Source organism: Phoenix dactylifera, chromosome 13 (assembly GCF_051530095.1).
Source record: "Phoenix dactylifera cultivar Ajwa chromosome 13, Ajwa_hap1_PhDact_Kaust_v1.1, whole genome shotgun sequence".
NCBI classification, from domain to species: Eukaryota; Viridiplantae; Streptophyta; class Magnoliopsida; order Arecales; family Arecaceae; genus Phoenix; species Phoenix dactylifera.
This window is the reverse complement of record NC_143202.1, coordinates 18,073,209-18,095,885: the sequence shown is the minus strand read 5'-3', so window position 1 is coordinate 18,095,885 and position 22,677 is coordinate 18,073,209. Positions and strand designations below refer to the sequence as shown.

Sequence of the window (22,677 nt, the reverse complement as noted above, 5' to 3'; positions counted from 1 at the left end):
GTGGAGATTCTTGAGGAAGGGATGCACAACCTCCTTCGACGATAAGGGAGATTGGAAGAGTTTTAAGGGAGGGAGCTGCATTGCAATTGCTAATTGGGATCGTTGTCGTTGTCACAATCGTTTCGGGTGAGCTAGCAAAGAAAGTCAGCAGTTAACCGGAAAGCAGTTTAGGTACTCTAATCAAGTCGCAAGTTTGAGTAAGGCCAGTTATTGTTAGAGTTGATGATGAGGATGATGAAGAGGAGGGTAGACAACAAAGTCCTGGTCGTAGCAGGCATACTTGAAAGCAAAGAGTGTGAAGGAGAAACCCTAGAAGAGCAGGACCATGCAAACGAAAAGGACGGGGATGAAGTAATAGAGAAAGGACATAAGGCCGGTATTTAACGTATAAATTCTTTGGTTAAATTAATAATAAATCATTAACGCTTAGAGTATGTTTGAGATTTAAGAACTCCATAACACATTCAAAGATTTGCAATAATTAAATTAAGAATAACAAAATGATAGTTAATAAGCTAAATTCTTTTGCACTGAATGTGATATTTGTAGCAAATATAATTTTGTGTATGATGTATTTCCTATGCCCAATTTTTTTTGTATTAGAATAATTTATGATTATAATCCAACAAAAATGATTTCGAATCCTAAGTATTGATTAGCCAATATATTGAACAATGTGTATGCAAGCTTATTTTAATTAACATAACATGTTGTAGTAGTATATATGTTAATTGGTGATTTAAAATAAATATACCTAATCATCTGTGGACGTTTACATGTAACTTTTTTATTAAGCATCACATCACATCACATCAGCTTGTAAGTGTAGTAATTTTTGAAGCATCAAATAATTATAGTTGACCTGTAATTTTTGTTCACTTTCAATAATTTTATATGTATGTTTGTCTGGGCTAACCATTGATAAATTAATAAAAAATAAAAATAAAAGGATAAATATTTATCCAATTCTCTTTTTTTTTTGATTTAGTTTAATTATTAGGATACAATATTATCCTATTACTAACTTATTAATATTTGTTAAAGTATACACTCACAAGCACCCATTATTCCACGTCACCTGCACTTGTTCCCAGCCAGTTGTCACCCAAAGAACAGCACATACACACGAGAGCATCCGACAACAGCATTTGTTCTGCCACGTACTCGCTTTTCCCCTTCAACGGCTACCTCCCTGATGTCAACCGTACATCCATCAGATTGTCTCCTCAATCTACAAGCACCGTCTGCCCAAACTACCCTCAACCCAAACCCCGAATCACCACCTCGCCACCACACGACGGGTTCTAGTTGCATCTTCCGCGTGAAAGAATGATCAGTCCGTTGGATCTCAAGCTGCACAGCTCTCAAAGTAATCCAAACATCTCCGAGCATCCAATGTTAGAATTGGGAATATATATATATATATATATATATATATATATATATATATATATATATATATATATATATATATCGTAGAACACTTGTATTATTTTTTTTTATTCTTATTTTCAACATATACCTACGCCACGCCATTAAAAAAATTAATAATTTTAAATTAAAATAACTAAAATATATTTAGTAGATAGATATATTAAAAAAAGATATTTATAAAGAAATCACAATGAAGGGCCAAAAAAAAAATTCAAAATTTTATTTATTTTTAATTAAAATAAATATAATTTTTATCAAAAATATTAGAAGAATGTTATATTAAAAACATTTGTGTAAAAATAATTTTTTATAGGTACTGAAATAAATATAAATTTTAATTTTCAGAAAGTCATAAAAAAAATCAAAAGAAATAACACACCCAGAAAAGATAAGGGTATTTACGTAAATCTATCATAATCGGAACTAGCAAAATAAAAGCAAAGAAAAGATTGGTAAAAAGAAACAACAAAAAGAACAGAATCCTCTTCTTTCTCCATTATTCCCTTCTTGTTCTCTCTAGTCTTTCCATCTCAGTCTTTAGTCTTTACTCTTCACTATCTCCGATATCTAGTTCCCTTCTTTCGTTTGAAAGCTTAGTAGCAGTTTCTTGCTCTGGGTGGGGGTGGGGGTGGGTGTGGGTGGGATGGGAGGAGCGGCGGTGGGGATACTCGTGGTGGTGGGTCTTATGATGGTGCTGGTGGGAAGAAGAGCGGTGGAAGGGGCGACGTGGTGCATCGCGCGTAGCTCGGCGAGCGCGACGGCGTTGCAGACGGCGCTGGACTTCGCGTGCGGGGCCGGGGCGGACTGCCTGCCCATCCAGGCGAGCGGCCTGTGCTACCTGCCCAACACCCTGCCCGCCCACGCCTCCTACGCCTTCAACTCCTACTACCAGCGCTCCAACGCCGCCCCGGGCTCCTGCGACTTCGCCGGCACGGCCACCGTCAGCGTCACCGACCCCAGTTTGTCCTCCTTTTCCCCCTCTTATTCTCCTCTCTTCCATTTCTTTAAGAAAAAAAGAGAGAGAGCGATGTTCTTTCCGACCGTTGGTTGGGGAGATGGGCGTGAATCTGAGGCAGGACGCATTTGGAGTCGCGTCTCCAGCTGGAAAGTAGCGTACTCGAGTGGCGTTTTCCGTGTGAGGGCAGCACACTGTGGAGAAGTACTTTTATTTGTATGAAGAGTGCTTTAAAATTATAAATATTTTTGGGGAACGGAAGGACCTGGGGAATGGAGGAGGGGTACTTTTACGACTTTGGATTTTAGTTTTATTTTTGTTATCAGAATAACATATATTATATAGTTTTTGTGGGCCTTTGGGTTCGATAAATGTTTCATATTGTGGTTCTTTCTCAAACAGTGAAGCTCACATTGTTGGTGTTCCCTTGTTTTCATCTATTACTCGTTGTTGATGTAATTAACTTGGGATATGGGATTTTAATGAGTTTAGGATTGATTTGTTTTTTAATTTCACGTGTTGCAGGTTATGGATCATGCACGTACCCTTCATCTAAAAGGTCTGTCTCTCTCTGAAAATCTCTCTTTTTTCTAGGATGTTCTGCGAATATGGCCCAATTTTCCAACATGGAATTACACAAAGCTAGATGAAAACATCAACTCCATGGCATTATTTCTTTTTGCTTTTTGGTTAAGAGAGAAATCTGTTCTATAATGCAATTTAGGTTCTGTTAGAAAATAGCCATTGTATGCATGGTATAACAATTATATAAGTTCATTATAAGAGAATTATATGTAAATAATTTCTATGCTTAGTAGCAGAATCTATCCCAAAGGGAAGAAACCAGCTTAGGTCCAACCAGCCTCATGGCTGGTTCTTCTATCCCATTAATGGGTTTTGAAGTGTCAGCCCAGAATTGCTTGTACAGAGGGCTCCAAAGTGTTTGTGGAATATTACTAGCATTGGACACATGAAGGAAGCATCAATGGCTATGATCTTCCATTTGAGTAAGGATTCTTCAGATTTTGTATTTTATTTTTTTTGTGAACTTTTCTTTTGGCTAGGGGAGTCATCATGTTTCACTCCCTTAAAGAGAGCAAGAACTGAACCAAGAGGGGAGTACATGTTGGAGATAGAAGTATCTTTCATGTACATATGCAGCCCAGTGGGCATTGTTATTGTGCTTTCACTGTAAGGGCAGCAATACCTATGACTTCATAATTTTGATGAATAAAGTTATCTCCTTATGATGAATTCCATGAAATCCTAAGGTCAATGCCTTAGCCTTGTACTGTTTGCTCTCACTATTTTCCTCAAGGCCTCTTGTTGTCTTCTTTGATCCATCATATGGATAGTAGGACCAATCTCTCTGTTTCGATGATTCTTGCCCTTCATCCCTTCATGTAAAGAAAACACTGTAGGATGATCTCCTTCCATATTTTAATTATGTCAAGATTGCATGTTATTTTTGTGGGCTGTAGTTTAGTCCTCATGACAAGTTACTTCCTATGTGGGGGATTGGTTTTTAAACATGTACATGAACATAAAACAATTACTAATTTCAATTTCTAGTTTAATAACTTAATAACTTTCTCCCATAACCCCATAAGGAAATTGAACCTATTGGTAATCTCAATTATAAGTAATAGAGATGTCTTAGTTATTAGTTGCTTAAATGGTTGTCAGCAAAAACTCTTTAATTCCAAATATAAATAAGCAATATGATTTGGGTTGGGCAACTGGTTGAGCTTTGCTCAAGGTTCTTGTATTATTTAATGAGCTTCTTGCTGCTTGTTTATTGAGTGCATGTATTAAAGTCGCGTGGGACACTTGTTCCTATTTCAGATTGATTAGTTTAGGCAAGACAAAGGTAAATAGTGAAGGTTTCTTGTTTGCTACGTAGTTAGTCGTATGGTATAGGAAATGTATTTGTCCCCTCACTAAAAAAACATTAGTTTCATATTTAATACCATAGAAACCTAGCAACCGTGGTGATATTTCTGATTATATAAACATGGATTTCCTTTCCCTGGGGCCCTTGGGAGGTTTGGAGCTAGATTGGAATACCACCTAGCTTTCTGTATGTTTCCTGGTGTTTTTCATGTTCCCTGCTATGCTGTTTAATTTTTATTAGTTTTGCAATAAGAATGTTAGCAATTACCCTGAATGTCCTGACAATAGCACCATGTTTGAGACCAAGAAAAATGTAGCAAGTTTGCTCACCTACTCATAGGAATGGGAGGTCCTCGTGTTATATCACTAACAATGGTCTTGATTGCAGCACTGCAGGGGGCTCAACATCCAACACTCCCAACTTCAATACTCCGACGAACACACCGATAAATGCACCTATTGGTGGCACCGGTGGTGGTATTGGTGGGCTGAGTCCCCCAGGGTTCGGCACGACGGTGCCTAACTACGGTACCTCCTATGCTTCTCGTCTGCTTTTCCTCCTGCTATCGACTTGCATTGGCTTCCTCCTGCTGCTCCTTTGATGGATTAGACAGGCTGATACAGTCTCCATTTTTTGTGAAATCGTCCACAATTTTGTTGAAGAATTGGTGGCCTTTTCTGCAAGTTGTTTAGAAACCAAGTAGTGCTAGTCTTGTAGTATTTAAATGTTTGCAAGGAGGGGAATAGTTGGTGGGGTGGTGGGCAGTTGGTAAGGTCCTATGTTGGGGATGAAAAAGTTAGGGACTTTATGAGTGAAATGTCATGCTAGTCTTCTCTCTCAAAAGAGGTTGTAAAGTTCTATTCTTAGGTCCCATGCAAACTTTTAGTGCATTTTTTCCTAATTGAAGAATCAGATTTTGAGTATAAGAGGGGACTTTGAGGTAATCATCACCTTGAAGTGAATTGATTATTATTTTTTTTTTTTAAACAAACAAGTTTATTATTTCATGGTAGCTTAATGCAACAAGCTGATGCAAAGCAGATACAAGACTTGGTTTGCAATTATCTGTGATTGTAGGTAGTTGCAATGCACACCATGCTCCCCATTCATGGGTTTTCACCTGCCTCATGTGCATGTCTCTCCTCCCACATGCAACAAGTGGGATATCATGATTCATGGAGGCGAATAGATGCATGTGGATATAGTCCATGATATGAGATTGTAGTTGCAAGCTAATTGGAATATTGTGACATTGAGGGTGTTCCATGCATGTGTAAATTGCTCTCGAACAATGCCAACAATTTGAACTAAAGCCCTTAAAGAATTGACACCGGTAGCAACTTGAGCAGTCTTACTTGAGACCAATCTAATATTTGCGCCGCATTTAGCAGGTTTTATCATGACCCTAGTAGGCGTAGGTTGGCAAAGCTTCAACCAGCTTGAATTAGGTCAGGTTTGGCAACTGGATCCAACCCGAGCTTGGTGATATTTATGATTGTATGGTTAGATGTATGCACGTCGGTCGGGCTGAGTTAGGAATTGGCACATCTCAAATCCGGTCCATATTTGAGTTGGGTCAAAAGTTTGAATCAACTTGCATGGCCGATATTTGAAACCATTTAACCCAAACTATAGTTTTTTTTCCCTTTGTGGTAGGTAAATCATCAGAGATGGGCATCGGGTCGTGCCGGGCCCGGCCCGACCCAGGCCCACCGGGCCACAGACCAAACGGGCTGTGCCTGGCCCGGCCTGTTACTAAACGGGCCGTGCCTGGCACGACCCGCTTACCTTAAAGGCAAAGCCCGGCACAACCCTAGGCCCGTGGGGTGGCGGGCCATGCCGGGTCCGGCACGGGCCGTGCCAGGCACGAGACGGGTCGTGCCTGGCACGACCCGTTTGTCCAAAAAAAAATAGCCGTTATGGGTGGCCCATAACGGCTATTTTTTTGGCCCATAACGGCTATTTGTGGCGTTTTACATATTTTGCCCCTCCCAACAGCCATAAAACGGCTAATTTGAGGGATATTTTGGGGCCGTTCCGGGCTGGCCCGTGAGTCGTGCCATGCTTGGCCCATGAATCGTGCCAGTGCAGACCCTTATGGGCCATGCCGGGCTTGGCCCGCGGGCCAGAAATCCTTAACCCAGCCCGGCCCTTTTTTATGAGCCGTGCTTAGCACGGCCTATTACTGTAGCAAGCGGGCCGTGCAGGCATGGCTCGCTTCGTGCCGGGCCATGGGCGGCCCGACCCAATGCTCACCTCTATAAATCATGTAACCTTTATGTAAGTAAAGGTCCATCGCATCAGAGTCCAAGAGTTTATGGAGTTGCTTGGGGGAAGAAGCATCCGAACTCCATACAAAGTTATCTAAATAATCTGTGGTATAGGAAGCTATTCAATTAGCAGCAGAATTCATCTCTCTGCAACGTGTATAGTTTCAAATAATGCTAAGGAGGCAGTGACTCTCGAGATATTCCTAGATATTCCTCAAGAGGGGTGCGCCTTTTCATCGTAGGAGCCCAGCTTAGCTATCCAGTTCATTACTCTTCTGGAATCACCCTCCAAAATGATATGGCTGGCCCCTAACCTAGACTATGGTCAAAGTCAGGTAGGTTTACAAGCCAGACTGAACCCTAACCGGATCATAACCAATGAATCAAGTCAAACCCGAGCCTATCAAGCGCCCTTCTAGAAACTTTAGAAAACTCTAGAAAACGCTTGGGAGCCTGAGCTAACCCAAGAAATGGACGATACACGCCGCTCTCTTTCTCCCTTTTCTCGGTTTCTCTTTGCTTTGGGCGCGCGTTCTCTTCTCCTCTCGAGGGAGATAAAATCATAAAAGAAGGACATGCCGAAGGGTCGAAGGGCCGCCCGGAGCGCCGCAGGCCGCGGCGGCAGAGGGAGCGGCGCCACCGAGCTGGACGACGCGGAGGTCGGGTTCGCGAAGCTCCAAGGCGAGGATTTCGAGTACTACATGCAGAGCTACTCCATAATCTTGGGGAGGAACAGCAAGAAATCGGAGGTGGACGTCGACCTCGCGAGCCTCGGCGGCGGGATGAACATCTCCCGGCACCACGCGCGGATCTTCTACGACTTCCCGCGCCGCCGCTTCGCCCTCGAGGTCATGGGAAAGAACGGGTGCGTGGTGGAGGGCGTCCTCCACGTTCCCGGCACGCCCCCGGTCAAGCTCGATTCCCAGGACCTCCTCCAGATGGGGGACAAGCAGTTCTACTTTCTTCTCCCCTCCCGATCAATCTTTGAGACCGCCCGGATCCCCCGCCAACCCGCCCTCCCTGCCCTCCCGGCGCCCAGGGGCCGGCCGGGGCCGGCCGACTATAGGAGCGGCAGCTACGGCGACCGCCTCAATGGGAGCGGCGACGATGATGATGAGGAAGACGAGGGGAAAGACGAAGACGAGGATGAGAATGAGGAGGAGGAGGAAGAGGAGGAAGAGGAGGAGGATGGGGAAGAGATGGAGGAAGAATTGGGGCATGCCGTGTTTCATGGGACCGGAAAGAGGTCGCGGGGGGCTTCGGTTGATGGGCGGACGGAAGGGCCGGCTGGGCGGATGGCGAAGGGAGGACCATCAGGGCATCTTGGTTAGTATCAATATTTCTTATTTTGAGTTATTTTTCAGTTTTTCTGTTTTGGCTTTTGTTTTTTTCTCTTGATTGTTCAGGTCTTGAATGTGCTAAAAATTAGGTTTCTTAAAATTGGTTTTGTATTTTTTTCTTGAGATTTTTTTGGGTTGTGCTGCTCTTTTATGGATTGTTGGTGATACGTGGAAGCTGAATTAGGTTTACATGAGAGAGAAAATTGATTTCGTAGCTAATTTTAGATATTAGTTTCAAGAATTTAGGGTCATTGACATGTTCTGCATTGATATGTTTTGTAGTGATTTGTTAGTTCGATCCTGTTTATAATCTGCAGGGTTTAGTATGTTAAAAGAAATTTTGATGTAGCGAGTCTGAACAATGGTTTCCGAGACGAGAAAGAGGTTTGGCGTATGCTAGAAAATGGTAGTATGGGTTCTTTTGTATCTATTAAACATAAGGATCTTTTACTTGAATTGATACAGTGAGATGGCTATCAGAGGTCGTTTTCCCAATAATTTAATTTGAGAAGACATTTTGTGGTTCATACTTCTGGATCCTGTACAAATTCCATTGCCAATGCAAGAATTTTAAAAATTATGTAACTATACGAATAATTTTTTTGTCAAACTTAGAGAACATGACCAGGTTTAACTTTAAATGATATTTACCCCAAAGTCTAGATTTTACTATTTTTGAATATGATAAAATGTTTAGATTTAATTTAATTTCTAAATATGTATTAGACATATGTTCTAAATTATTAAAATCAAGTTGCAACAAGTTTGTTTTTCCCTTTCGTATTCTTTTCAGGACTTGAGTCCTTCTTAACTTAAAGTTATGATCTGTAGTGATGTTTTAAGTCTCAATACTAGACCACATATTGATACATTATGGTATAGTGAGTATGTCTCAAGATATTATGGTATGGCTCTGTATTGATACATGGTACTCTATTGGAGTTAGCATGACATACAGTACCATGTGTTGTGGTGGGGGTTGTACGACTCCCCATGCCATCCGGTATAGTATGGTATTTAAAATGTTGGTCTATAAGATTTCCCATTGTGATAGGAGATGGCTTAAAAGTTTTATATTAATGCTGTGTTAATTCGTACCTATAACATGTATATGGATAAGAATTATCTTTGCATCTGACTGTTTAAGCATTAGAGACTTTTGTGGTTTTATCTTAAATTTCCTTGCATATCACATCAATCTATTTTGGCACAATGATTGTTTTAAAGGAGACACATTAGTAAAATAAAATTATTGCAACATGCTGTTTTTGCATATATTGTTATGTACTTTGGCTCATAGTTACTAGTAAGGTTTGAAGTATTGCAACATGGGAGTATATGGGCCACACATTGGCATGATATGTACTGCCGTATGCCTCCATATCTGCTCATGGTTTGCCAATACAGGGTGGTTGAGGCATCCAGTACATAATGATACATACCACATTATTGGATGATATGGGACTATAGTTACCAAGGCATGGCCAGCTTGTTAAAACTTGGTTACTAGGAATAGTTGTGTGGGAGATGGATGCAATTTGGTCTTTCAGGAACAGAGGGACACATTCAAAAATGTGGAATGATGGGCGGCTTCGTGATAGATGTGCTAAGGAAATAGAGAATAAAGAGGAGGCAGTAGAAAGAACAGAGGAGCGATGCAGCAGCCCAACCTAGCATTGCCACCCAAAGCTGCAATCACACTTGCAGGGCACATGTACATGCCTAGAGAGAGAGTGGGTTGATTGTTACCTCTACCTTTCCTTGTCTATCACCTCCCACTTCTGCTCACCACTCCCCAAAACCAGGCCCCAGAAAGCATATTTGGAGAGGATGAAGGAAGAACCAGGCTTATTCCCACTCTTATTGCACTTGTAAAGTATCTTTAATGATATGTTCACAGTCACTTTGTTCTCTTTCCTTATGCAATAAACAAGAGAATAATTTTAAATAGAAGAGGAATTCACATATCGTCAATCTAAATAAAGTATCCTCTAACTGCAGTTTCAATAGCCACCTTAGAGTTCAGCTTTTCAGTAGTTGGCTTCACCTGAAAATTCAGTCAGTCTATATAAAATGTCCACTAAGTGCAATAATGCGTTCACATTGATATATAGGAGATGGCCTTACCCTTACATGTATATGCCACAGGACTTGAAGCCTAAGAAATATGAGTCACCTAGACCATCAAATTAAGCAAATTAATCCTCAACTAAACTTTTCATGGAAGAAAAGTAATAGCATTTTCATCCGTAATCATGTTAATCAGATTTAGGACATGATTGCTTAGCTGAAATGAGCTCTTTAATGGACTTAACACATCTAAAAGGTGTGCCTTAATGAGGCAACCAAAATGATTTTTTTTAATAATTCAATAATTGAAAAATAATAAAAATTATATTCTAAAAGTAATAACTCATCTAACCCTTGATTATGTATCACCGGTCCATCTTCAAAGCCCCTTCTTTTTTTGTAGAAAAGCTCAAGAACATTTATAGTATATTTCCTAGTTAACATGGAATCAAGTTTGCATTCTATTATTCAAAATGGTCCCAAGCTGAGACCAAGGTTTGCCGTCTCAGAACCAGCCCCCTACTAGTGCTATTCTATTATTGTGTCTGTAATCTTGGTATGATACCTGGTTTCGCGTATTGAATGTCGGTATGCTGGTAATGATACGGTCGGCATGCACTAGTATTGATCGGTATGGCACACCTTGATTGAGACACTTGGGGGTCATCGATATGGAGTTAAAATGTAAGTGGCTTTGGAACGTAGGGTGTGAAAATGCTAGGTTGTAAAAAGAAGAGACATTAAGAAGCAATACTTGTGACAAGATGAGTGGGATTGGACTAACATTTTAGAAAATTGGGAAGACATACTAATAAATCAGATGAATATAGATCTAGAAGGGTTGTTAATGTTTTGACTTGCTCTGTGGCACTAGCTCTATTTATGCTCTCTATATGCCAGGTTCTTTAAAATCTCACGAAATCTTAATGCTTTGTTTAGTAAATATTGGCATAAATTGTGGGGAAGGACTTGTAAATGCTTCTGTTAAACAATTATCTTAAGATCTTTCAAATAAATCTAGCATCTTAAGTCAAGCTAAACATATTATCATTTAACACAATGGAAATATACATAATACACTCTTTTAAAAAAAAACTAACCCATGAACTAACGTAAAATAACCCTGTAATACATGAAGTGATCCTAAACAAAGACAAAGAACACAAAATTTATATTGGAAATTGTAAATGATCAAAAAAGTGCTTTAAAATACTAAGGCATATCTCAAGAGAAGACAAGATATGAAACATCTTACGACAAGCACACAATACTAAGCAAACCTGTAAACACCCAGCCCGTGGAGTTTAAAAAGACAATTAACCTACTGCTTGTCATTAGTTCATTAGCCTAGATAAGTTTGAGAGTGTTGGGGACATGCTTAGATTCTTCAAGCCTGTGAGGCTTGGGTGCATGTGTTCAGACCACTTGAGACATCATCATGTTTCTTGTTGCTATAGCTTTATACATATCAAAATCAAGATCTCACATTGATTAAGGTACTGTGCTTTACAGGTCCATACCGGACAGTACATGTCCTGCTGGACAGGTACTGGAATGTACAAATGTACCTACTCTGTGCTGGTCTCTTTGGTGCATTCTGATCCAGCATGCACCAGTATGAACCCATTTACTTTGCCATGTGCCCCGACACAGGACATGGCATGGGATGACATGATATGATACATTATATGCTGTGCCTATATCTTACCAACACTGGCATTGCATAGGGTGATTTAGTCATTGGTCTCCATACTCATATACATCTTACCATATGCAAATATGCTAATATATTATTGTCACTGCTAGTTATGGAAATTAACTCAAGTCATCTTAACTTTCCATTTAACCATATAATGTGCCCGCTACCAGTCATGCACAACAAGTCAGAATATTAGTCATGCTCTTGTGTGTCTAATCCACTTCATGAACTCTTATTAATTCAAGCAACCACTTGCTAGTCCTGTGGAAATGTCTTCTCCATTTCTCCACCTCCACATTCACATTAACCATTACTCCTTGTGAATACCTTCAAGATCCTGCACAACCTTTTCAATTCCCTGCAAACTTCTAGATAATGAGCCCACCTATGAGCCTCTGTAATTCCCCTAGCTGCTAGTCAATCGTATTTGGATTCTCTTGCTCATCTCTCCTTGCTATCTTTCATGTTCACCTTCTATGGAGACTTCCTTAGCTCAATGGATTTCTATGAGATGTAAAATATTCGAAAGTGTTGGCATAGCACCCTCGTCGAATGATATGCTAAGTGGATGTAGTGAATTATCTCTTTAGTTGATCTCTTACCTTGGGTCCTTATTTGATGGGAATGGTGTTAGTCACAATATGTAAGCACATTGATTCACAAGCATGTAAGTCATTAGAAATGCATAAGCACACTAGTGAAAAATCAATTGAAAGTCAGAAGATAGATTAGTGAAAAATCATGCGCTCATAGGCCCTTTTGTGTACTCCAAGATGGCTTTACCCACTTACATATTAACAATGTAACTAAATTGACAATTTACAAGCAACCAAATGATATGAAACTGGAAAATTTGTTGGGGTGCTTAGAAGGCTGCCAAATTACTACATAGCATTGACTAACCTGTGAACCACTATCTGAAGTTGTGAGAAAAGGGTGATTGAACAAAGTTTAAATGAAAACACCAATATTATTTGACCTATTTGACTTTACACTAGGATGGTCAATAATGGAAGCTACTTTTTTACTTTGGCAATTTATAGTACAATATAGAGAAAAAAGGAAGTAGTCTAGCCTAGACCAAAAAAAGACTCTACACATAATCTTGCTGATATGGAAAAAACGCTTATGATAGAACATGAAGTCATGAATGATAATTTGGTGGGTCTATGTATGTTGGTGCAAAGACAAGCCTTAGTAGTTGTAGCTTCACTAGTGTATTTCTAATCATGGTGTGCTTCCACTAAGGTTCAATTCCAAGGACATCCTCCTTATTACTAGTCATACTTGAACTAACTGCTAATATTTAAGAGGATGTGCGATGGTGTATGCTACTTGCAAATGATATAGTGTTGATTGACAAGAAGAGGACAAGGTTGATGCTAAATTAGAGTTTGTTTGAAGTAATTTCAAGGAAATTGGAAACGAAAAAGGGACTTTATTCAAGTTTGATTGATAAGAGAAACGAAGAGAGATTAGTTCCATTTTTGAACCTAAAGAGCGGAGTTGTAGAGAGATGGGTGGAAACATATGTAATATAGTTAAAGGTAGATAGATGAATGAGAGGAGCTTCTCGGTTAGTATGTGACACATACCTTCATAACTTACAGGAAAATCTTGTAAAACAAATATAACCACCCATAGGGCGTGGTTCAGTTTGTTAGGGCAATGAAGAGGGTCTAAGTAGGAGTTACATCTGTTGAGGAGAAAGTGCTGGAGGATCAGTTGATTTGCTATGGTCAAGTTTGTTGAAAATCTGTAGGGTTAGGGATTAGGGACCGAATAATTTAGCGGATTTACAAGGGATAAGTATCTCTCAAAAAAAAGTTGTTCGAACATTTCTGGTTAAAATTATTCGTGAACCAAATACAGACTTCAAGTAGTAAAATTGTTTATGATTAATAAATTGTTTGTGAAATTGGCTTGGAAAAGCATTCTTAGACTGTTAGGGTACATTGTTCTAATCCTGGGGCAGTGGATCCTATCAGTTCAGAAAATATTTTGGTTCCCAGATTCTAAGTTGCATCTCGAGGTTTGAAGATTGAGTCAATAATATACTCCTTGAGGTTGTTCATTTTCTTAATGAATTTTGATTAGGCATTTTGTACTTAATCCTTCCTCGATAACAGAAGACTGAGTCAAAGTACAATGTTTGACATTTCACTGGTGTTTGAAACTTTAGGCCAATAGTTTTCAATACATGAAATAGTTAAGACTTGGGAGTACCTTAACTTGCATAAAGCATCTTATGGCCACAATTTCCAAAAACGTGTGCTAAGAGCTGACATTGCAATGCTCCTCTAATGGAGTGCCAAGAATTGTCATGTATTGTGTCAGAAAGTAAAACAAAGTGAAGTATTCAATCCTGCTATTCAGAATTATAGTAATTTGAAATATTAGAGTTGAAACCCATTCCTCAGTGTTTGCAAATACATTCCCTTATTTTGCAAAGCATATTTCAAATAAATTTTCACATTGAAAAGGCCAAAAAAATGATGTTTGCAAATGTTCCCTTATCATTTATGAATCAGTAGGGCTGTCGTTGAGACCCATGGGCCACCTGGAGCCATAATCTTATGGGTCAGGGATGGGTCCAAAGATAGACACACGAATGATTCAGGCTCAGGTTTGGCTTTAGTCATTATATGCATAACCTGGACCCGACCTGGTCCAATCATATAATAGGGTTTGTGTACAAGTTTGGTGAACTCTACCTGGCTAAATAGGTTACCCAATATATACCTAGCAAATTCCTAATCCACCAGGTTCCTTTCTTCTTTCAAAAAAGGATACCAAGCCCTAATTTTCATCCTTTGTGTTTCCAGTGCTAATGTCCCCTAACACCAGGACCCTTGGTGGGTTTGAGATGATACACAAAATTGTACATTATCAAATGAGTGAATATACATGAAATAGTTTATGGTAACTATTGACCTGGACATGATAGATACCTGACCCAAATGATACAAACTTGATGACTATTGAGTAATGTATGATCTTAAAATACCCCCAGCCCATAGCCCCATGGGTCTTATGAAATCTCACCTAGCCAGTCTTGTACCTGAACTAAACATCATTATCGTATACTTGTAGCAAAAAATCATACAACAGGAATTTACATCAACATGTAAACAGTTAATTGGTGCATTTAAGTAGGTTTCTGATCTGAACTGTTTCCTGTTGTTGCACTCTTAAAAGCAAAGAGCTCTGTCTAATATGCTTCATGCTAAATTTTTAGATGAATAATACTCGTAGCCCCCAACTTGGACTCTGTTATACTAAATGTGCCTTAACTATATGTACATGTACATAGACATGCACATGATTATACACTAAAATTGCTAAGGGATGCAGAGTAGAGATTGTGACAACTGGGCCTGCGCCGCCAGATGGGCCGACCTAGATCCCTGTCGGCAGCCCATCTGGAGGTCGCCACCTCCTTCTTCGGGGAAAGCTAGCTGCCGGGCGGAAGGAGGCCACAGCTGCCTAGCCCCGGGAATGGTGCCCCCACCTCCTGCTTCGAAGAGGAGGATGGGTGGTTCAGCTGCCGGGCAGAGGGGAGGATAGATGCCGGCCGACCTAGATCCCTGTCGGCACACCGCTTAGGAGTCCTATTTGAAGGACCCTCTCATCGTTTCCTCCTCCCTCAGAGACTCTTGAATCGGTGATGGAGGTGCCGGAGCTTGGGACATCGCAGCCACCTCGGAGCAAGGTAGACCCTAACCCCTGCTCCTTTATCTTTTGATAACGAAAAGAAAGAAAAGAAGAGGAACAGGAAGAAGAAGAAAGAGGGGGAGAGACGACTCACCTGGGTCGATCTGCCGTGCCGCGGTCTTCGGTCATGGCACGGAGGCCCTCTTTCCTGTTCCCCATTTCCGAACCGAAATTAAAAAAAAAATAGAGAAGGGACTCCGTACACGGCTCTCGACCGCAGCCGCTCTCAGCTCTCGGCAGGGGGTTGCAGTCGGGCCGGAGCCCCGTTCCCTCCTTCCTGTTCAGTGGGATAGGAGGTCTTAGTGAAGAGAAGAAGGGAGGAAAGAAAAGAAGGGAAAAAAGGAAGGAAGAAAGAAAGGAAGAAAGAATGGAGAAGAAAAGGAACGAGGACTCACCGGTTCGTCGTCGCGTGCGGCGGCCACCGGCTTCGGCCGCGAGTGCCGCCGGCACGAGCATCGGCCGCAGGCCGGCCAAGGACGCGGGCGTCGAGCGTCGGCCGCGAGCGCGGCTGAGGGCGTCGTGGGCTTCGGCTACGGGTGATGGCCGCGGGAGCCGGTCGCGGGAGCCGGCCGGCCCTGGCTCGGTCCCTCCCGAGCTCACCCTCCTCTCTTCGCGGTGGAAGGAAGAGAGGAGTCGGGAGAAGCTTCGGGAAGGAGAAGAAAAGAAGAAAAAGAAAAGAGAAAGAAAGGAGAAGAAAAGAAGAAAAAGAAAAGAGAAAGAAAAGAGAAGGAAAAGAAAAAGAAAAAGAAAGAAAAAAAGAAAAAATAAAAATAAAAATAAAATAAATTGGGAATAAGTGGATTTTAGTTCAATTACCCGGTTGGAATGTAAGATCTATTCAAGTTTAATTCGGAGTTTTAAATTGATGAATAATGAAAAATATATTTTGAACTGTTTAATAGGTATAGAGAATTTGTCAGGACAAGATTAAAGTTTCGAAAGCGAACCGAGGTAAGTGACCCTGCACAAATCTTATTGATTGCAAATTATTGTTTAAGTTGTAAGTATGAAATGATAGTATTTGATATGGTGTATTTTTCCAAAATTAGGATCAAGCATATGATTGCATGTGATTTATGAATATAATTAAATAGCATTTCTTCATAAATATATGATTGGGTATGAATTATGATTATGGTATATTGCATGAAAATGATATTTGAAACATAATTATTAGGCTTGTTCCAGAGCCTGGGCATATGAGATGGATGTTTCCAAATCTTGCAGATGTGTTTTGGGGAGAAGCAAAATCAGTGAGGGGTTAAGTGCGGTGCATGGGCGCGCGTACGGACCCCGGAACCGGACAACATCTGACAGGGGAGCCCCGTGTTCCTCCTCATGTGGGCCCGATGGTCACGTGTCCCGCGCAGGCGGGCCGTGATATTTATGAACTTGCTTGGTCAGAGCATACATTGTTTTATGACGGATTTTTGAATATATTCTTTATGAAATGTATTTTGCTATAACTGTTGTCTCCTTTAAATGATGCTAATTGTATGAATTCTTATGCTTGATCCGGTAAGATAGTACATGGTCACTTACTGAGCCACATAGCTCATATATATCCTCTGTTGTTTTTCTTTTAGATATATAGGGTGCTAGGAGCAGTGAGCCGGAAGACTTTTGGGTGGAAAAATTCATTTTGGATGTACAAAATTAGAGCTCTGTACTACTCCATTTTGGAGAAATACTTTATGAATGAAATGGCCCTTTTGTTTATGAATTATTCGTAATGAGGCTTCGTATTATTGCGGGCAGTAGCTTGCAGTAGCACGGCCGTGTCGCGGATCCGATCCGGGGCGTGACATTTGGTATCAGAGCCGAGGATGGCTCTTGTCCGATGGTGGAAAGGGTGTGAGGCCTAATAGTCCCACATCGGAAAGACTCGTTCCAGAGCTTGGGCATATGAGGCGGGTGTCTCCAAATTCTGTAGACGCGTTTTGGGAGAAAAACAAAACCGGAAAGGGGTGAAGGATGCTTGTGTGAAGCTCCGGAATCGGACAATATCTGGCAGGGGAGTCCAGTGTTTTCCCCCTCATATGGCCCCCACGTGGGCACTGAGTGCCTCACGTGCCCCGCAGAGAGGGGGTGTGACATTTGGTATCAGAGCCGAGGACGACTCTTGTCCGATGGTGGGAATGGTATGAGGCTCAATAGTCCCACATCGGAAAGGCTCATTCTAGAGCCTGGGCATATGAGGCGGGTGTCTCCAAATCCTGTAGACGCATTTTGGGAGGAAAACAAAACCAGGAAGGGGTGAAGGACGCTTGCGTGAAGCTCTGGAACCGGACAATATCTGGCAGGGGAGCTCCGTGTTTTCCCCCTCATGTGGCCCCCACGTGGGCACTGGGTGCTTCACGTACCCTGCAGAGGCGGGGGCGTGACATTTGGTATCAGAGCCTAGGACGACTCTTGTCCAATGATGGGAAGGGTGTGAGGCCCAATAGTCCCATATCGGAAAGACTCGTTCCAGAGCCTGGGCATATGAGGCAGGTGTCTCCAAATCCTGTAGACGCGTTTTGGGAGAAAAACAAAACCGGGAAGGGGTGAAGGACGCTTGTGTGAAGCCCCGGAATCGGACAATATCTGGCAGGGGAGCCCCGTATTTCCCCCCTTATGTGGCCCCCACGTGGGCATTGGGTGCCTCACGTGCTCCGCAGAGGCGGAGGCGTGACAGAGATTACTGTTAGTAAGTTACAGATATAATGTTTGAGGGGATATATGAGTAGAGATTACTGTAAGTTGCAGATATCATGTTTGCTTCTTCAAATATCTACATTCATTTCCATTCAAGTCCACTTGTTTTTCATCTTTATGTAATGTGATACTATTTCTAAGATGGCATATATGCCCTTAATTTTGCTATACTTTAAATGATAATATATAAAAATTTACATTGTTTCTTGTTAACAAACTGGAAATCATGTGAAATTGCCATATTGTTCAAATAATTTGATAACATTTCATCTGGTCATATAAAGTATTGCTCATTTAATTGCACATTTGGTCAATGAAAGCAGCGCTATGCTAACATTTTATAAAATTTATTTTGCAGTAAAAAAGTCAGAAATAAGGTCAAAAGCTGATAGAGAAGCAGATGATCAACAACTTTTGCTGTTGGAAGAGAATGATGTCATCTCGACTGTAGCTACTGTGCTGTCTGATCTTTGTGGTCCTGGAGAATGGATGCCCATGGATAAACTTCATGCAGAGGTTAGCTCAAGCATTTCTCTAACAATACTTTATGCTTCATTTTGATTGGTTAGGATGAGATATGCTGTGATGGTTTTGTCTGAAAAAAAAGTTCTTCAATCATCTCTACTATTATAATGCAGACTCCTTGGCCTGGATATATAACAGACTCCATACATCTCCACTCTGCAAATTTAGATACTCTTATCTTTAACATGTAAACTCCCTCTTGGTTCATTTCTCTCTTTAAGAAATAGAACCAAGAGAAGTACACAAAATGAGAGTTTTTTCCTCTAGCTATATGAATATATTTTTTTTCTGTTACATTAAATAGTAGGCATCACAGGAATCTATACTTCCTCTCATGTTCATTGAACATTCCCATCACTCATAGGCATGAAGAAGACTGATTGTTTTGATGTTCACCTTGGTAGCTTCCTGATATAGATTGCCACTGCAGAAGCACAGGCTTGGATGTGTGGAGATCCAAGGTTCAGTTCCAATTCAAAGTTCCACAACTCCCTCTTGCTCTAATTATCAGAAATTACTGCCATAGGCTTTCCTATTTGCTCAACGGACTTTAAAGACATTTGTCCGGTAATGCAAAATTCAGGCACTTTGACCAGCTTCCAGTACCAAGAATCAAGTTTCACGATTTGGTCAGTTTGGTTGCATGTGAGAATACTTGGAAGTGATTTCTTGGATTGTCAAGTTTCAGATATTTGGCATGATAGAACCGAGCATTGTAAGTTGTGAAAGTGAAATGGTCTGATCAAACATGCTGAAGCATCAGCACTATGGTTAACCATATCTTATGAACGTTGATCATGGTCAGACATAATGATTAAAATCTAAGCATTGTCATTGTCAACTTGAGACTAAGTGAGAGGCAATTATATTAGTTCTATCATTTGCCCGACTTATATACCAAATGCCTAGTAGTGGACAACTTACATGATTTATGCAACTTCCAGTCCTACTTAAATGCAACTGAGCACCTCAACACCAAACTAGAATGTTGTCATTGATTCCTTAGTTTGAACAAATGACGAAGAAGAATTCTCAAATTTAAACTTCAGATGGTTCTGATGTTTCAGACACGCTGGTCATAGTGGTAATAGTTATGTAGATTACAACACTGTACTTCAAAAATTACAATTTGTACAGTATTTTATATTTTCTCCTATTGTTACAAGATTCTATTGAAAACCAACTACCAACATGTTGAACTAGTCACCATAATTTTCAAGTGGGTCAAACACCAAAACTTTCTTGAATTGGACGTTTTATTAATTTTTCTTTTCTAATCCTACATGTGTTTTAATGACTCTGGTGATTTCCATTTTAAATGTTTTTGTTATTGATGAGATGTAACAACCTAAGATCTCACCCAAAATGGTCAGTCGGAAGGTATTTTTTAGATTCTTTAGTCTTGTATAAGTACCCACGATCTTCTCGGCGAATAACCGATGTGGGACTAAACACACGCCTACACGGATTCTCACATACTCCCCCCATTCAAGCCCTAACATCCTTGTCAGGCTAAGGGTTCAAATCCATTCAAATCTAATTACAAGCACCACGATAAACCCGTAATCAGTCTCCATGAATTCGTGCTGTAGTGTCCTCTAGTCTATATAGGCTATGGGTTGAGTTCGCTCTGATATCATTTGTAACAATACAAGACTTCACCCAAAATGGCTAGCCGGAAAGTATTTTTTGGGTTACTTAGTCCTATATAAGTACCCAAGATCTCCTCAGCAAATAATTGATGTGGGACTAAACACACGCTTGCACGGGTTCTCACATGAGAGCTATACAATTAGTTGTTTGTTGGAATGTGCTTCATCACTTGAAATTTGATTTCCTCCTTTTTGAGAGGAATACATTCCTGTTAGTTTTGCTACTAATTTTATCTTCGCTTAGCTGAACAGTCCACGACCCACGTGGCTAGGGACGCTGCAGCATGTGCGCTTTTGAGGTTGACCATACGCTGGTTGTGGTATTTGTGATTGGACTCTTTGGCAAGAGCATCATGGCTTAAACTGGAGGAGTGTGCGATAACCCATGCGGATGTATGTTAAGTGCCATTTTGGGTGTGCATTGGGGAGGTTTTGGTTTCTTAAGCAGGGTAAAAGATTCCATTTAACAACTTTCTAGTTAGCCTTTTGGGGCGAGGTCCTAAATTGCTACAAATAAACCATGAAAAAATAAAGCAGTATATTCAGAAGTTCATATTGGGATACTAGATTTTTACTAGGAGAACTGTAGAAGTCTGTTTTGGAGATCAGGAACTGATAAAAGAAGTTTGATATTTAGGCATGATTTATACAGCTGTATAACACTGTATCATTGCAGTGCTTCAAATCATTACTGCTTACTGGTAACAAATTACAGTTTCTTCATACTCAATAATTTTTTTGGCTTATTTCCAATAATGTGCGCTCATTACAAATCTTAAGGGTGGTGGCTCAAGGCTCCAGCAGCATTCGTTGATTACTGTTGCCTAGATGGTTTGCAATGTTTTAGATATTCTGTACATTGTATTCATACCTTCAATTTTTCTCTTGCTCCAGGTTTTTATTTTTCCCAGATCTAGCACTTTATGTAATCTAATATTTATAGAATTTGTAGTTTATCGGATATTTGTTGCTTCTTATGCATTTCCAGAAGATTAGTTAATTAAACAATACATAATAGAGTGCTTGCTGGTTTCGATCCAGCTATTTGAGCAGTATGGCAACATATGGCATCATGGTAGGGTGAGAAGATATCTGACATCTGATGACTGGCCTGAGAGTGAAACCAAAGGTAGACCGTGGTTTGGCCTGCTGACCCTGCTAAGGAAATACCCCGAGCACTTTGTGATCAATATCAGGACAAAGGGGCGGGTGACATCAGAGTTCGTGTCATTAGTTTCTTTGATTTCATAATCGTCTTCTGGAATTGTCATTTTCATTGTTCAGTTGTCAAAACAGCAACTCAAAATTGTATTATCTGATCTTTTGATGTTTCTAGTTTCCTTTTTGTTTCTATACCTGAGAACAACCTTAATTTACAACATGGATTTTTTTTTTTTTGATGTAATAATGTAAAACATGGTTTTAAGCCTCATGAGTTACTTGGTTCCTGGTTTATCTCAAAATAATGAATGCCTGAACGGTTTTGTTATGCTGTGTGTGTGGGGCTGTCTCTAAGCATTTGGGTGCTTGTGGCCTTGCATGATTGGTGGAGATTATGATGGCAGTCTTGAATCCATCTTTATATTGTGATTGTTAAAGGCTCAGGACCATTAAAGGCCAGAGGGAGCTACCACTAGAAAGCAGACTACCACTGTTTTTCTCAAAGTAAAAAAAAAAAAAAAAAGAAGAAAGAATCTGTCGCAGGAATTTCCCTTAGTCTACTTACATGTTTGAAATCTGCAAGCTACCTACATTTGCATTCAACTTTGCAAGATAGTAACAACAGTCTCCTGAGTTTTTTGAAATCCCTGATTTGTTCATGAACTTTTCATTGGTGGATGAACAGTTGTCTTGTTTGGGAATTTTAATAAAAAATATCAGTTTATGAATAGTTCTTGAATTATTGATGACTGACTGATAAAGTACTATATATGTTGTCATTGATGGGTCCTTAACGTTGACCATTGTTTTGCTTATCATTTGGTAGACTGTATTTGGTTGCTTTACATGCCTCTTCGTATTTAGTTTTTTATTTTTTATTTTTTTTTAATTTTTAGAGTTTAGAGTTGTTCAAAACTTTCTGAACTTCTGACAAATACTTTAATATTTTCTTTTGAATTTTTAAAGTCATCTGGTTTATTTTTGTGACTATGTTTTGCGATATTGGTTTTGATGCCTTGTCACCGCCAGGCACTGATGGAATCAACATCAGGTGTAACATGAACCTGACTTTTAAAATAATTCTATAAATTTAGTACTCATAAATAAGGCAGAAGTTTATAAATCGAGTATGGAATTACTTCAAGCTAAAAAGGATAAGTAATAATTATTATATAAATTTTACTTAAAAATAATTCTATGAAGTAATACTCCTGATATAAATATAAAAAAATATTTCCTTAGGGATGGTTTGGGAATCTCGACGGA

At 40.2% G+C, this 22,677-nt stretch overlaps 2 protein-coding genes across 6 annotated transcripts; both read left to right on the top strand.

Annotated features, from left to right (window-relative positions):
- Positions 1–2,060: 2,060 nt before the first annotated feature.
- LOC103722004 (major pollen allergen Ole e 10-like) lies at positions 2,061–5,206 on the top strand. Of its 2 annotated transcripts, none has more exons than XM_008812412.5 (3): positions 2,061–2,393; positions 2,915–2,948; positions 4,679–5,206. In XM_008812412.5, the coding sequence occupies exons 1-3, from the start codon at positions 2,078–2,080 to the stop codon at positions 4,803–4,805; spliced, it is 477 nt and encodes a 158-aa protein (XP_008810634.3). In that variant the 5' UTR covers positions 2,061–2,077; the 3' UTR covers positions 4,806–5,206. The 2 variants fall into 2 exon arrangements, with proteins under 2 accessions (XP_008810634.3, XP_008810633.3); XM_008812411.5 differs by having other exon boundaries at positions 4,671–5,206.
- A 1,803-nt stretch (positions 5,207–7,009) lies between these two features.
- LOC103722005 (FHA domain-containing protein FHA2-like) lies at positions 7,010–21,713 on the top strand. 4 transcript variants are annotated; one of them, XM_039131042.3, is made up of 3 exons: positions 7,010–7,879; positions 18,432–18,589; positions 19,003–20,814. In XM_039131042.3, exons 1-3 carry the CDS (start codon positions 7,129–7,131, stop codon positions 19,150–19,152), a joined length of 1,059 nt encoding a protein of 352 aa, XP_038986970.3. In that variant the 5' UTR covers positions 7,010–7,128; the 3' UTR covers positions 19,153–20,814. The 4 variants fall into 4 exon arrangements, with proteins under 4 accessions (XP_038986970.3, XP_038986971.3, XP_088565949.2 ...); XM_039131043.3 differs by having other exon boundaries at positions 7,011–7,879; positions 19,029–20,814; XM_088709823.2 differs by lacking the exon at positions 19,003–20,814 and adding an exon at positions 18,712–18,984 and having other exon boundaries at positions 7,011–7,879.
- The last annotated feature ends 964 nt before the right edge of the window (positions 21,714–22,677 follow it).

Excerpts from the sequence above, each read along its gene's own strand:
- LOC103722004 (XM_008812411.5), top strand. The coding sequence starts at position 2,078 with ATGGGAGGAGCGGCGGTGGGGATACTCGTGGTGGTGGGTCTTATGATG. Across the intron at positions 2,394-2,914 it reads CGTCAGCGTCACCGACCCCA|GTTATGGATCATGCACGTAC; the intron begins GTTTGTCCTCCT and ends CACGTGTTGCAG. Across the intron at positions 2,949-4,670 it reads ACGTACCCTTCATCTAAAAG|CACTGCAGGGGGCTCAACAT; the intron begins GTCTGTCTCTCT and ends TCTTGATTGCAG.
- LOC103722005 (XM_008812413.5), top strand. The coding sequence starts at position 7,129 with ATGCCGAAGGGTCGAAGGGCCGCCCGGAGCGCCGCAGGCCGCGGCGGC. Across the intron at positions 7,880-18,431 it reads AGGACCATCAGGGCATCTTG|TAAAAAAGTCAGAAATAAGG; the intron begins GTTAGTATCAAT and ends TTTATTTTGCAG. Across the intron at positions 18,590-21,291 it reads TGGATAAACTTCATGCAGAG|CTATTTGAGCAGTATGGCAA; the intron begins GTTAGCTCAAGC and ends GTTTCGATCCAG.